The 15,346-nt window shown below is 52.6% G+C and overlaps 2 protein-coding genes and 2 non-coding genes across 4 annotated transcripts in view; all 4 read right to left on the reverse strand.

The window, feature by feature from the left end:
* Positions 1-885: 885 nt before the first annotated feature.
* Lrrc3 (leucine rich repeat containing 3) lies at positions 886-3,588 on the reverse strand. Its single transcript, XM_032888597.1, has 2 exons — positions 3,470-3,588; positions 886-2,802 (listed from the first exon to the last, which is right to left on the reverse strand). The coding sequence occupies exon 2, from the start codon at positions 2,668-2,670 to the stop codon at positions 1,897-1,899; it is 774 nt and encodes a 257-aa protein (XP_032744488.1). The 5' UTR covers positions 2,671-2,802; positions 3,470-3,588; the 3' UTR covers positions 886-1,896.
* A 5,853-nt stretch (positions 3,589-9,441) lies between these two features.
* Positions 9,442-15,346, reverse strand: part of Trpm2 (transient receptor potential cation channel subfamily M member 2) — a 48,795-nt gene continuing 42,890 nt past the window's right edge. The window contains exons 29-33 of the mRNA XM_032888823.1: positions 14,911-14,997; positions 14,098-14,203; positions 12,861-12,962; positions 11,344-11,460; positions 9,442-10,415 (exon numbers count right to left, since the gene is read on the reverse strand). Of these exons, the coding sequence (XP_032744714.1) occupies positions 10,269-10,415; positions 11,344-11,460; positions 12,861-12,962; positions 14,098-14,203; positions 14,911-14,997 (559 nt within the window). The 3' untranslated portion in view covers positions 9,442-10,268. The remainder of the gene's footprint in view (positions 10,416-11,343; positions 11,461-12,860; positions 12,963-14,097; positions 14,204-14,910; positions 14,998-15,346) is intronic.
* Positions 12,919-12,994, reverse strand: LOC116887780. Its single transcript, XR_004386277.1, has one exon. It is a non-coding gene; the product is annotated as a Z6 small nucleolar RNA (small nucleolar RNA).
* Positions 14,048-14,144, reverse strand: LOC116887779. Its single transcript, XR_004386276.1, has one exon. It is a non-coding gene; the product is annotated as a Z6 small nucleolar RNA (small nucleolar RNA).

A 15,346-nucleotide genomic window follows, 5' to 3' on the forward strand; every position in this document is an offset into this window, starting at 1 on the left:
GCTAGAGGTGTCCCTGTCCGTGGGGCAGACATAGTGACTTCAGCACTGCCGCAGCATCAGGATCACACACACACACACACACACACACACACACACACACACACACACACACACATACACACACACACCCGTCCTTAATCCAAGCCCTCATCTCTGGCTTTTTAGCCTCTCTTCCTTGGCACAGAACCCTTCAAGGTCCAGATCATTCTGCCCTCAGCACCTGCCTCCTCTGAACACCTAACTAGACACCATGTGTTGAGCATGTCCTGTGCCACGGAGGGCCAGGCAGCAGTCACGCCAAGGGTCTGGTGTCCCTAAGGAGGCTGCCTCGAGATTCCAATTCTCATGGAACCTCTTGACCCTGACACCAGTGCACCTTGGCCCAGTGCAGTGAAGGACTAGTGGGCAACTTGGGATCTCATCCCGGGCACCAGATTGGTACTCTATTCGCACCGCACATGCTGGGCACGGTAGCCCCACGGCCACCATGTAGGTGCGGGCATTCAGCGGTGGACAAAGTCTGGAATTCATTGAGCGCGTTTTCTTTTTCATATACGTCTGCAGCCAACAGTCGTGTGGCCTCGGGCGACCGTGTCACGTGGTGACAGAACTGTGGGCCACAGTGATGGTAAGACCAAGTCAGGCCAGGCTCCCAAACACAGTCTCCCCCTGCCCCTGCAGATCGCAAGAGAATTTGCAGCAGAAACAGAAGCCGTATTCAATTTCTGCTCGGAAAAGTGTCTAGACCTGACACTCAGCACACACACGCACGCATGTACACACGCGCGCGCGCGCGTGCGCGTGCACACACACACACACACACACACACACACACACACACACACATTCTACACTCATTTGCTTCTCCCGGATACTCGATGTAGCTTAGGGTACAAACATTTATACAAAAAAAAAAAAAAAAAAAAAAAAAAAGACAGTAAATGACAAAACCGGAAGTCATTGGAGTTAGGGGGCTACAGCATCTACCCCTGAACATGAAGTAATTACAGGTAAGAAAGTTGATCAGTGAACTCTGGGATTTCAGCGAGGTGAAGAGAAGGTTCTTGTTGCTAGAGAAAAGCATTCCTCTTGACTGGCACGGGAACCTCAAACTCCAGTCCCTCCCCTTCTGAAGAGAGCTGCTTTAAATACTGGCAGTAGGACAGCAAGGCACAAGGGCCGCCGTGATTGGCAGGCTTCCACTGCCCAGGCACGGGATGGAAGCTGGGGCGGCCCATAAGAGGTCTGGCAGCTGGCACAGCCATGGTGAGCCCGCGCTGGACCTTTCTCATGTTTTCTCCATTTTCTCCCTCTCAATGGACTGAAATTTTGGCACAGGGGCAACTAAAGAACTCCCAGAACAAAGGTCAGCACAGGCCAGTGCAGGCCGGTGCAGGCTATGACCTCTCTGGAAAGGTCTAGATTGCCGGTACTTTGCTATGGGAAAGGGGCGACATCTTTGTTCAGATGTCCTGGGAGGGCAAGGGTAAACAGATTTAGCCATTCCCCAGTGGCAAAACTGCTGACGCCATCCTCCCCACCGGGACCCCATCCTCGAGCGCACAAGTATTCACTTCCCACAGCACCGTGTGAGAAAGGTTGGCAGCTCAGATGGTTCACAGACCCCTTACCACAGGCAGCCTGGGGTTAAAGTGCCTGCTAAAACCAGCCCTGACAAGACTTTCCATTTCTCGCAACCCCCATTTACGCAGCCATGAGGATGGGCAACCCCCGCTATAGGGTTAGGCATTGGCTGCAGGGACCAAATGCCAACTATGAAAGTGCCTTTGGAGCTGTGCGGCTGCAGTGCACCTCCCTGGGGACACAGAGCACCATCACCTCCACTGGCTGCAGAAAGCAGGGCAGCCAGGCTCAGCGGCCCACCAGAGGTGGGTGCTAGGGCACAGGGCTGAAAGGCTCCTTGGAGACTGGAGCACTAGGCAGGGACTTGAGGTACTCCAGGTGTCGTCTGGCATCCTCCTGGTTGTGGCGTACGTAGTACACTACATAGGCAATCACCATGGTGAACCAGCCGAACATGGTGACCAGCATGGCCACGTCGGTGGTCTTCCGATGGGTGCTGCAGAAGCTGGCACCCGAGTCCAAGACCTGGATCAGAGGCTTGCCCACGAACTGCTCCTGGGCTGAGGTGTGGCAGGCAATTTCATCCACGGAGTCAGGGTCCAGCTTCAGTTCCCACAGGGCCTCCTGCAGGGCACACTCACAGTGCAGTGGATTGTGGGACAGGCGGATCTTGGCGCTCAACTTGCCCAGCGCGTCCTTTGGGATTCTTCGGATGCGATTGTGGGATAAGTCCAGAAGCCTCAGGCCCCCAGCCAGACCTGAGAAGGCTGCTGGCCCAATGGCCTCGATGGCATTATGGGACAGGTCCAGCTCCCTCAGCTGGGGCAGATGCTGGAAGGCTCCATTGGGGACTCGGGAGATTCTGTTAGCATCTAGTTTCAAAAGCACCGTGTCAGCTGGGATGTCCCTGGGGATCTCCTGCAGCCCTCTCGAGCTGCAATGGACAGCCACGGCCCCGGCATGGTCGGGGCACTGGCATGACTGTGGGCAGGAGGCACCTAACCGTAAGCAGAAGAGGATGAAGAAGCAAGACCCCTGGGAGGGGGCCAGTGGGGACGAGGGGCTCTGCCTGCCCCTGGGGCCCATTTTGCCTCCACCCGACCCAGGTAGCTCTTCTCTACTGGGATTTCCAAGCGAGCGTCCTTCCTCACGTTGCAGGCAGTCATCCAACACAAACTCTTGTGTCTTCGCCTGCCGAAGAGCCTAGCGGTCTCAGTTCTACAAGGAAAAAAAAAAAAAGAAAAAGAAAGGGAACTGAGGGTGACCAGCACTGTCCATTTCGATCCATCCAGGGAGGAAGGGAGTCATAGGCGCACCAGGTTTGAGGCAGGGTTGCTAGCTATCTAATATACCTGCTTTGTAACTTACTCCGGAAGATTTCGAAGGCCACCCACCCAGAGAAGCATCTCCCAGCTAAGTAAGGCATCCAGGGCTAACTGATGGCTGGAGACTGGCCCTAGCGAGGTAGTTACAGAACCCTGTCCTAGCCTTCTGGTCACCCGCCCATAGCTGGGGACACAAGTCTGGGCGGAGGCCCAGTATCCATCTCTCTCTCCCCTCCCCCAGCTCCAGGCTCAAGCTGGCGGAGGGCTTCCCTCCGGAAATGTGCGAGCCAGGTCGGGCGGGGCGGGTGGCCGCGTTCGCTAGTTTGTCCCCAAGCACTCGGCTACCTGTGACACCTTAAAGATTGCGGTCATCTATAGAGCTCGCCGTGCGCCCTGAAGCAGCAGCTCCACGCCCGCGGCGCTGGAGACACCGGAGAGGAAAAGCAGCCCCCTGCGTGCAGTGTGGGCTGGGCCGGGAGAGGCGGCAGAGAGCAGGGCAGCAGGGCAGGGACACTGGAGCTCCGCGGGTGGGAGGCCACGCGGGAGGATGGGAGCTTTACCTGAGCGGCCACGGCTGCTGTGTGCCTTCGGAGCTTCCCAGAGCCTGACCAGAGCCCTTCCGGCGCCTCGGCGACCCGTCCCGTGCCCACCCAGCAGCCAGTAAAAGAGGGCGGCTGGTAAGCCAGGGCCGGAGGGGCGGGGGCCTTTGCGATAGGGGAGGGGCCGGCAAGAGGAGGGGCAGGGTGGGGCCGAGGCAAGAGGGGCGGGGTTTTGTGTGTTGGGGCGGAGCCTTGAGGAGAAGGGTGGGAGGGGAGGGACGGATGGAGAGGGCCCTTGCGATGGGGACGGCGCGGGTGAGAAGGGGTCCTAGTAGAGGCGTTGGTGTTCCGTGTGTTGGGGGACCCGGAGTATGTCGTGGGTGGGAGGGGCCAGGTAAGGGCGTGGCCTGCGCGTTGAGGGGCGGAGTCTCTAAAGGACTGTCCCTGCGAGAGGAGGGGCTTATAGGAAGAGGGGCTGGGGAGGGGAGGGTCCTATTTAAGGAGGGTCAAGGCCATAGAGGAAGAGCCAGATAGGTGAGGGGCTGGGCAGGGGCTGGGGCCTGGGTAAGGAAGCGCTGAGCAGAGTTCCTAAAATCCTACGGGGCCAGCACACCGAGGGGAGAGCCCAAGAAGGGGTGCGCGGGGTTGTGGGCGAGGTTTGTGTGAGGGGCGGGGCCTGATGTGTAAACTGCACTGACTGGGGTGGGATGTGGGAGGGGCCTGGAGGGGCGTGGGCGGGTTTAGGTACCGGCTTTCTAGGGCATTGGTAAGGGAAGTGTCCGTGGGCGTGCCACGTGGCTAAGCCCCACCCTGAGCAGCCCCACCGCATGAATGACGCCCCTCACCCCAAGTCTCAGGTCTAAGGTCGGAGCACCCTAGAAAGGCAAATGGGGGCGTCGACGCGGGACCTAATCCTCAGCCTGGAACCTATCACTACCGACCTCAGGAGGACCCCAGTCTCCCTTTGTCACCTGCCTTCCTCGCGCCACGGAGTCTGCGTTTGCCACGACTTCCATAAATGGCCTCCTATCACATAGGTTCTCTTTCTGCCTCCTTATTTCGTGGTTTACCCCGCTGAGTGGCTCTCTAGGTCCAGTGTGCCGGTTTCTGTACTGTAATCTGTTCAACTCCGGCCGGGTTTTAATCTGGGACTCTAACGGAAGGGCCATGGGAGCATTCTGCAGCAGCCTTGAGTGCATACTCCGGAAAGGCAGTGACTGAGCACGTTTGGCTCCGTGTTGCACCCCCACTGACAACACAGGCACATAGCCAACAGCACCTGGTGGGCCAGTGGCTCTAACTGGGGACACTCTGGGTGTGGAGTGGTGGCTCGAGCTGTGGCATGGGTCTGTGTCACCCCAGAGGTTCATGGTGCGGTCTTGTTTCCTGTCTGCTCCACTTCTCTGCTTTTAGATGAATCGCTTGTTTTCCTTAATTTTGAGTTGCCAGAGTTCCCTGGGAACGCCCTCCTTCTCAGACACATAATTTGTAAATATTGTTTCTCAGTTTGTGCGGGCTGTCTTTCTATCCTCTTGACAGTTTTCCCCACGGTTGGTTTCTAATTTTGAGGGACTCTAACTTAATTTTGAGGGAGTCTGACTCAGCGATCTTTCTCTGGTGGATAATGATTTTTGGGTATCTTCTGTAAGATGTCTTTGTCTAAGGTTAAAAAGCCACAGGGTTTTATGGACGTAGAGATCTTCATTTGAGTCTGGGTTTGGAATTGATCTGGGTAAGTAGTGTGATACATAGTAAATAGCTCATTTTGTCTGTTGTTGAGAGGAACATCTTTTCTCCAGTTGATGAGAATAGTATTTTTTAGTTAGGAGTGGATGTTGGAATATATATTTGCTGAGAATATTTTTAGTTACAAGTGGATATATGTGTGTGTGTGTGTATATGTATGTATGTATGTATATAATGAATACATTGTAGCTGTCTTCAGACACACCAGAAGAGGGCATCAGATCCCATTACAGATGGTTGTGAGCCACCATGTGGTTGCTGGGAATTGAACTCAGGACCCCTGGAAAAGCAGTCAGTGCTCCTAACCACTGAGCCATCTCTCCAGCCTTGGATTTTTTTTTTTCTTTAAGTCTGTTAGCATTGGATTATAGCAATTGATCTTCAAGTGTTAAATTGGCCTGTGTTTGGGGATAAAGGCAACTTTGTTGGGATGTTATGGTCTTTGTACGCAGCTGAGCTGTTTTAATGTATTTACAAGAGCCAAAGTTTCGCCCTTAGTCTTATGTTTTGTATCAACCGGTCCTCTGCAGTTGTCAGCATAAAGGAGTTCATAACACACCCCTGTAAGGCTTTCTATGTCCGTGAATGTGAGTGATTGATACTGTTCTCACACATGACTCCTCCCGTGCTTTCTCTCTGATCATTCGGGAGAGACATGTATTGATTTTGTTGATCACCTCAGAACAACAATTTTTGGTTTAAGCTGCTTCTCCACTGTTTCACTTTCCCTCCCTTGATTTCCTCTCTGAACGTTGTTCTGTCTCTTGCTTGCATGCATTCCTCTTCCCTTCCTAGTTGCCTCAGCTAGAGGCAGAGCTCCTGGGCAGTGTCCCCTTTTCCAGTATCCGAACTTCCTGTTGTCCTGTTTCTGCTGCATCCTAGAACTTCGATCCTTACGGGTTGTCTCCCCCCGCCCCTTATCAAGTTTAAAATACTCTGTAACCTCTCATTTTAGTTTTTTATAAATATTTATCTGTGTTTGTGTGGTCAGGTGAATGGCACCTGAGACCATAGAGGTCAGAGGACAGATTGCTATAGTGAGAATTTTGGTTTCTTAAAAAACCCAGTTATGGTACATGGAATATATTTTGTTTTAGTCCTGGGTATGGGATGAGAGGCTGCTTCACAGCAGGTGATTATGATTTGCCTTGTGCATAGGCAGGGGCGTGATTTTTGCCAGCTGCAGATAGTTTGTTTAATTCTGTGGATTTTGAAGAGAGTATAAATGAAAGAACCCAGTGGCAGCTGCCTGCTCCCCCTGCTGCTCCTGGTTGCTGTTGTAGTTTGACAACCCCGTCTACGAAGACTGAACTTGCCCCCAAAGAACCCAATACCCCTAATCAACAGGAAGTGACCTATTTCATTGGCTGAAAGAGATCTATGTCCCTTTCCCTTCTAACCTTCTTTCTCTCCTTCCTAGTGTTGGGGGGTTGGAAAGGGAAGGAATAAAGGTTGAAAGGGTGCTGGATGTAAGAATCATGAATGTGTGTGTGAACACGTGTGTGTGTGTGAGTGTGTGTGTGTGTGTGTGTGTGTGTGTGTGTGTGTGTGTGCGTGTACACTGGAAGCTGATGTTGAATGTCTTCTTCAGTTTCTGAGTTTTGAGACAGTATCACCAGCTGGCCAGCCAGCCCCAGGAATTCTCCTGTCTCCACCTCCCCGGCACTGAGACAACAGACACAAGCTGCCACGCCTGATTTTTTTTAAACACAGGCGCTGGAGATCTGAGCTCAGTTTCTCACACTTGTGCAGCGAACACGTTACCAGCTGAACTCCCTACCCCGTCAAGAGTTTACTTTGCTCATTCTGAACCTATTCTGACCACATGGGTTCTTTCGTGTTGTCACTGTGTATCCCTAGAAATCCACCTTGTGTGATGTTAATACGGCCATGGGCAGCTTCCATTTGAGAAGTTAAAGCAGGATGTCCCAATCTGTCCTTTCTTGTCACATACCGGAGCTTCCGTTTCAAGTCACTTCCTTCAGGGTCCCACAGGGCTGATGCACCTCTCAAAAACAATCAACTCCAAAGGAAAAAACAGCAACTCTAAGAAAGCTCCCTCCGTGTGGCCAAGTGTGCCGGCTGCTTTTCTCCCTGGAGAGCAATATCTTACAAGTGACTTACAGGAGGACTTTTTTCTGCCTCATAGTTAAGAGACTGCCATCCTGGTGGGGAAGGCATAGTATCCGGTGCCTGTCCATAGTCCAGAAGGCGGGATTGTTCAAGGACCAGGAAGCACAGGCTTTGAACAATGACATTCAGATAACTTTTTCCTTTTTCCTCTTTTATGCTACCCAAGTCCCAGCCCACAGGGTGGTATGACCCGTACCCAGGGTGGGTCTTCCTGCCTCAGTTAAACTCTCTGAGAAACACCCTCACAAACATGCCCCAGGGGTTTTCTTCAGTTTTCTAGACGATTCTAAGTCCAGTCAGGTTAACAGGGACTAGTCATCACAGAGGGTTTATGTGATCAGACAGCCAGTAGCTACCCAGTGAGAAGGGTACAGCCTTGTTCTGGTGATGTCCTGTAGGCATAACGTTATTGTGCGCTATGTAAAGATTATCCCTGTACTATTATTCAAATGCTTATTTCTAAGCCACCATATCTGGTTGCAATCCTTATTCTAAGACTCTCCTGTCTTGATGTTGTGTAAACATGACTCCCCAATTATTCCCTGATTGGTCAATAAAGAGCTGATCAGCTAGTGACTGAGCAGGGGAGAGAATAGAGCTGGGCTTCCACCCAGGGGAGGAGGAAGAAGAGGAAGAGGAAGAGAGGGAAAGGAGGGAGATTACCCATGGGGAGAGGTCAGGATAGACCATAAGAAAAACACCCAGAAGGGTTGGGGATTTAGCTCAGTGGTAGGCCTTGCCTTGGCGCCAAGGCCTCTGTTGGTCCCCAGCTCGAAAAAAAAAAAAAAAAAAGAAAAGAAAAAGAAAACACCCAGAGCATAGAAAGCCATAAAATGTAAGTAGCACAGGGATTTTGCCTGCGTGGTAGCCAGATTGGCATGGAAGACTAAAATAGAGTAGTAACTGCTCAGTTATTGTGCCCTTACAGCTGTAAAATAAATATAATAGCCTGGTCTCAATTGTTTGGGAGCTAGCTGGGTAAGGGGAAAGCTGTAACACACATTATAAAATGCCACTAAAAATGCCCCATCCAGTGAGTCCAGGCTGTGAGAAAACATCAGACACACTCGAACTGAATAATACACCATCCAGAGGGACAGGATGCTCACCAATGAAAATGTCATTACAGACAGCAGAACTCTGAGTCACTGCTGCAGGTGGGGGAAGCTAAGAAGTCAGTGTCAACTGGCCTGAGTCAGTAATGAGATCCTAGGACAAATGACAGCCATGAGAAACCCAGAAAGATCGAGTCAGCGTGATAGCCAGACTATGGCTTTTAGGCCTGTGGTGGCTCCTGGCTTTGCTGGCTTGGTTTAAAGGGTGTCTGGGAAGCAGAAGACCTCTAAGCCATCTGTCAACACGTCTTTATTCCCTTGTCTACCTTCTCGGACTAGACGTGGGCCTGTGACTTGGGTACATAACTTGAAGATTGGAGGCTTCGTCCCTGGCATGGTGCTTCTGGGAGGGGGTGGTGTCTCAAGTCATCGTGGAGGTACCCTTGATGAAAACCAGCTGTATCTCTCCACTGGTGGACATGAAATTGGTTCATTTTGCTCCCACATGCTCGCCCCCACCCCCATCCCTGCGTCGTCATGGTACTAACACATGCAGTGACTCAATCACACGATAAAAGGTGGCCAAGGGGCTACTAGGCCAGCCAGAGCAGAGACAGTTGGTTTTTTTAGATCCATTTTCTCAGCAGTTTAGGCCAGATGGCCTCTTCTGTACCACTGGAATCCTTGATTCTCCCAGAAACCCTAGATCTCTCAGGATTCTTGGATCTCCAGGGATTCCTGGTTCTTCTAGAATTCCTGACTCTGCATTGTTTTGAAGCCTGAACTGGAAAAAAGACAGCCTAGGACTGTGCCCTGCAGTTTCCATGGAGCCACACAGTAGCCCTCATTGGACTACCTGTTGCTTCCCAGAGACCCTTTCACTGCTTAGCAAGTGACACAAATCAGACCACCTCTCTTGCCATCTAGACCTCCTTTCTGGAAACCAGGGACATCTACTGCCTGGGAAACCAGCAGCTCAGGACAGACCCCAGATACTGCAAAACTTTGTTCCCAGTGACCCCAGTAGAGTCCTGAACTTTTCCGAGATTCATTTTTAGATGGATTGATCATACACATTCTTTATTGTCCCCATCCCATTAAACCCGGACATTGCCCGTTCCCCCAAAACTCCCTGCCCCGCTACAGAGTTGATCTCCTAGCCAGTACCAATCCTTGAGTCACCTACCCCGTCACCTACCCTGTGAGAGAAAGCCTATTGTTCACAATTGTACATTTCTCTAGAAGCAGTGACATGGGACCCTGTTGTCCTCTTCCAGTGCTTTCTGTGACCAGCAGAGCTGGCGCTGGAGCTGAGGGAGGGTGTGCTCCTGCCCGAGTGTCCTCAGAGGAGCCCTTCTAAAGTCTAGAGATGACAGTGATCCCAGCTCAAAGTCCTCACTGCCTTCCTCGGTGCCTGTGACTCAGCACTGACCGGGAATTATGAGAGCAGCGTCTCTTCCTGAAGGAGGCATAGCCTCTGTCTACCTTATGCCTAGGACAGAAGGCTCCCATGATGAGGACAGAGGTCCCTCCGAGGGAAAACACCTGTCCTAGAGGTAGCACTTCCAACCAGGTCTATGAGTGGTGGCAGCATCGTGCTGGTCAGGGCCCCGTAAACCCTAGTCAAGCCATGGCACTTGAGGACATAGATTTCAGGAGCCACTGAATACTCTGTCCTCATGCTGTGACCCTCCTGTTGTGGCAGAGGTGGCTTTCAGGACAGTACCTCTGGGGACTGATTAAGATCCCTGTGGTCACCCAACCCAGCCCTACAACCTACCAGCCCAACCCAGTACCCCAACCTGCCACCCAGTCCAAGTCTTGGGGGGGGGAGGTCATTGATGGATGATCACCCCTTCCCCTGGAGCTTCCACAAGAACCCACGGTCAGAAGTGAGCGCCAAACAGCGAGGCCACCCTTTGGAGGATGGTCTTGTGGTTCACATACAGAGGGATCCGCCGGTCTACAACCTGCCATTCAGTAGACAACTCCAAGCCACGGGCCGACTCCTTTGGATCATGAGTGTGCAGGTTCTGCAAGGACAAACAGCCCGTGTCTACCCAGTGCCCTGAATCCCCGGGCTGCAGGAGCCAAGGCAACCTGCGATACTGGGTCCCACTCGTGACTAGATCGCTGCGTGACACAGCGTTGCCTGCTCTGGGTGCCTGAGCTGACCCTAGAGACCCATGCGAATGGAGAGGTGTAACCTTCCTCCAAGGTTCTTTATTAAGGACAACCTGGATTTCGTAGAGTGGTACTTTCCCACCCCAGTTTCATAATTTGCTAATACAAAGGGCTGCTCTGAGCGCCAGTGGACATAGGTCCCATAAGGAGGGCACGGGGAGTAAAAAAAAAAAAAAAAAGGCCATGCCAGCCTTTCTCTGGACCTGGTCCTCGAGTCCTTTGGTGGTGGTTAATATTGACCATTAACTTGTCAGACTCTAGAATCACCTTAGAGACAAATCTCCGGGCAAGCCCATGAGAGGCTATCTAGACTGGATTAAGAAAGGAAGACCCACTTCAATGTGGGCGCCACGGTCCCCTGGAACAAAGAGAAGTTGGACTGAGCTCCAGCACTCATGCCCACTTCCTGACTGCAGCTGCTTTGTGCTCCCGCTGGAGTGATTCTCCAGTCAGGAGTGACTATGAGCCAAGCCAGGCTCTTCCCTAAGTCGCTTTTCCTTGGGTGTTTGGTCATAGTAATATCAGTAACACACAGAAAAAGGACTAATATACCCTCCTCACTAAACAACCCAGGCGCAGGCCCACTCTTCAGCCTTTTCTGTGCTTCTTTTGCCTCTCCCTGGCACCCTTTGGTCTTCTCAGGGTCAGACTCTGTCTGTTAGCCTCCCCACCCATGGGCAGCTCTGTCTCAAGACCCCAGGCAGACCTGGGAGGTCCCTGAAACATGTCTGGAGCATGTTTCACCATGCTTCCTGCTCTGGAGGCTGGGCCTCATACCTCTTCCAACCTCTTCAGCTCCACATCATTCTGGTCCTGGAAATGGATGCTGACAGCCACCGTCTCGATCCAGGCATTGTCCGTGTTCCTTGGGTCATCCACGTATCCTTTGTACACCTGGAGGCCATGGCGGGGGTAAGCTAGCTGGTCCAGTGATGGGGTCCCGATTCCCCAAGCCCATCATAAAGAAGCTCAGATCTATACGGAGGGAGGGCCTCCCGGGGCAGGGTCTGAACATGGCTAGCTATCCTGTTCAACCCCTGACCTGTCCCTGCTTGAGGCTGCCCGGTACATGTTTTCCTCCCCGACTAACCTCAGGCTCCGTAGCTTCCTGACCCCATTCCCGGCCACTGGCACAAGTCAAACAAAGGACTTTCCTGTCTACACTGGGTATCCAGAGGCTTCATCTTTAAAGATTCTTCTCAAGGAGAACCAGACAGCAGAGGTCACTCACTGCTATACAACCCCGTATAAAGAGTTCAGAACAGGGGTTGGAGATTTAGCTCAGTGGTAGAGCACTTGCCTAGCAAATGCAAGGCCCTGGGTTCGGTCCTCAGCTCCAGAAAAGAGTTCAGAACAAAATAAGTGTTCAGAACAATTCCAGAGATAAAGACAGATGATGTCTTTGAGGGGTTTGAGGGGGTTTGGGTGACACATGCTGGAACTAGATGTGGACAGTGGCCACAGAGTATGAGGAAAGTATGTGAGGAAATTGCTCATTGTAGACAACATCTCTGTCAGCCTCCAGTCCAGCTAAGGAATGATTCCTGGAAACCTAGCCTCCGGGAGAAGAGGAATTGGCCTGTACTTTCTCAAAGAGGATGAGGTGCAGGCATTCCAGCTCTGTTTCTGGGTGTGTCTGTGTTTAGCCACAGAGCACTCCAGATTCACATGATGTGAATTTGATTCCAGTAAGAAAAGAAAAAAAATTTTTTTACATTGCCAGAGAGGAGGCAGCGGTGTCCACAGAGGCACTGCCAAGGATACCCAGCTAAAATTGTGGGGCTCCCAGGTAACAAGAGGAGCCCCAGTATCTGTTTCCTTCTAAGATACAGAACAGCTGGACTGCCTCCAGAGAACTATTGAAATCGGTTACATTATATCCACAAATAGTCCCAACGGTCAGAGGTGCATTTGTGAATCTGGACTTAAATACAGTGTTTCAGATGCCGTGAAAAGGCACCTCATAGACTATTTATCAGGAACACCCATGTCTGTGTACAGAGATCCGCCCAGTCTGGCTAGGGAGGGTGGACAGCCCTACAAAGAAGTAAGAAGCAGATCCCTGCTTAAGGATTCAGGATGGCGGTTGGGGATTTAGCTCAGTGGTAGAGGGTTTGCCTAGCAAGCACAAGGCCCTGGGTTCGGTCCCCAGCTCTGAGAAAAAAAAAGAACTCCCTTTGCAGGGAGACATTTAAGGATTCAGGACGGCATCACTTAGCACACAGGGGCTCCACACAGGGGCTCCACACAGGGGCTCCATACACAGGGCTCACTGAATAGGGAACAGACCCTACCTCTGTACCTTGCCTTAGCAAGGTCTCAAAGGTCACCCAGTACTCCTGCTGGAGGACCTGTTTCAGCTTCCGTGGTAGCATCTCCCCTGGCTCCCGAGAGCCCTGAGTAGAGAGGAAGTGGAGGGCAGTCAGCAAAGCCTGCAAGCTGGATCCCGGACAACCCAGGAGCCCATTGTCTCTGGCCACCTGCCTAGTGTAGGCAGCCAGCCAGACCCGTGGAAGGCCGAAGGCGGCAGTCCCTGTCAGTTCGGAGTCAGCCTGCTAGCTGAGTGACACTGCCCAGATCACCATCTGCGTCAGCAGTCCTGAGCAGGGTATGGGGCTAAAGAGGAGCAGGGATAGCCATGATGGCTCCATGAAGCAAAAATGAGCCCTGTCACCACCTCCCACCAGCCTGACGCCAGAGAGGGACAGGCGCTATACCCTGATTGGTTGCTGTCCCCAGTCCCCTCTGCCTGGTTCAAGCCACTAGGTTTTGAGCATCAGAAGACTAGGCTACTGCCTTGGCCCTCCAATCTCTCTATCCTGAAGACCCTGGCTAACACTACTTACTGCCCGTGCCACTACAGGGGCGTGTACCCCTACTAAAACAGCCTCTGAGCCATGGCCGTAGGCAGAGGTGTTCCAAGAACAGCTTGTTGTTGAGTATGTGAAGAACACCGGCCCAGAGAATAGGGACAGAGGAGAGGCATCCCAGGCTGTATTAGATCTCTCCTAGCAGGGCAAGCTCTGACCCTTGCTCTAAAAGCCAGGCCTGGGGGGCAGGAGGGGTACGTAAGAGCAGGCAGGATAAACTGATCTGATAAACTGAGCAATGTGGATTCATACCGGCATGAGCAGCCTGGGCCTCGGCATCCCAATTCTGTATTACTAAATGGCCTCTGTGATGCCCTCTCAAGTTCAACCCTACGGCCAGCCACTGTTGCCTGTGCAACACCCCACCCTTAACCCTTAAACAGCACCCTTCTGCCTTTAGGGTTCAACTCAGAGTCTGGAGCAGGATAAGCATTCTATGTCTGACCCACAGTGAGTTGTCCCTGCACTGAGCTCCAACATCCCAGGAAGCCTGGCCTAGGACACGCCAGAGTGTAAGCTTATGAGTAAGCCAGGGAGGCATTGGACCACATTAACTCATCCAGAGCTATGGCAGGCTGGGACTGTCACTGTCTCTGCTGGTGACTGCGGCCTGCTGTATTCAGGCAGTGAATGGGACAGACAGATAAGATGCCTGGCTTACCCCAGGCAGGGCCCAGTGCTCGGATTGAGGCAACTTCATGACCAGCACCTCCAACATCTTCCTGACGCTCTTCCGGCAGATGCCTCCACCCTGGTTCCTCTTCCACCTATGCGGGGGACTTACTTATACCTGCACGGCCATAGGCACCCTCGTGCAGAGCACCTGGCAGGGACTGGCCAGGCCTGGAAGCAGCATCGAACCCTCTGCTGCCTCCCCCACACCCTCAACCTCCATCTCCAGCCCCCGCCATGCTCCCCACTCCACCCCGCCCACCCCACCCTCATCTTCCTTCCTAAACCCCCAGAGGATTCCCCACAAGAGCAGCCAGTCAACATCCGCCTAGAAGCTAGGCAGGACCCAGGGTTGGAAACACCGTGAGGTTTGAGGGGTGCGTGCAAGGCTGCATGAGAGCGTGGATATAGACATATCCCCTGGTAGGAAAACTTTCAAACTTTAGTATTCCAGTGGAATTGTGGGTAGGCTTTGCTGTGTGTGTGTGTGTGTGTGTGTGTGTGTGTGTGTGTGTGTCTTTAATTTCTATATCTTCTTCTCTTTAGTAGAAGCTCAAAATACAGTTCTTATCAATGCCTAGTAGAGCTAAGGGACTACCCCCCCAAAAAAACTTAGGCAGCCTCCAGGGGAAAGAGGGTAGTCTGGGCTTTCTCAGAGAGGCTGGGGTGCAGGATACGTGTCTGCGTTTTTCTACGGGCTTCACAAGGTATCAAGTACAAAGGCCATGCTCTAGGCCCTCAGAACTTGCGCAGGTGGGAGCATCTTTGGAGCGAAGGTGCAGACGGCAGACAAGGTGCTTACCGGGTAACAACTGGCTGCAGAGTGTGGTTGGGACCAAACCAGCTGAGGCTCCCACGACCACGCAACCCGGTGCGGCCCATAGGGTTCCTAGGTTAGAAACGGTTCACTTAGCCACTGTGTCTGAGGGAGAGGTTACCAGCAGGGACATCGGCTGGGTGGAGCCCAGTCACAATTGGGCATAGCAGAGACTGTACGCCAGTTCCTGCCAACCTGTCCCGGCCCCTCAAGGATCTCCACAGGGCAAAGCCAGGGCTTTTCTAGTCAGTGTACAACCACCATGGCTGGCGGTCCTCCTTCACAGGTGGGGTCAAACACCCAGAGGCCTGTATCTGTGGGTTGGGCTCACAAATGACCAGTGACTGCACTTGAAGCCAGACTGAAGGAACCAGGCTGTGACTCCATGGAGTCACTGTGCTCCGGGACCGCAGGCAACATG

Source organism: Rattus rattus, chromosome 18 (assembly GCF_011064425.1).
Source record: "Rattus rattus isolate New Zealand chromosome 18, Rrattus_CSIRO_v1, whole genome shotgun sequence".
Classification (NCBI taxonomy): domain Eukaryota; kingdom Metazoa; phylum Chordata; class Mammalia; order Rodentia; family Muridae; genus Rattus; species Rattus rattus.

Excerpts from the sequence above, each read along its gene's own strand:
- Lrrc3 (XM_032888597.1), bottom strand. The coding sequence starts at position 2,670 with ATGGGCCCCAGGGGCAGGCAGAGCCCCTCGTCCCCACTGGCCCCCTCC.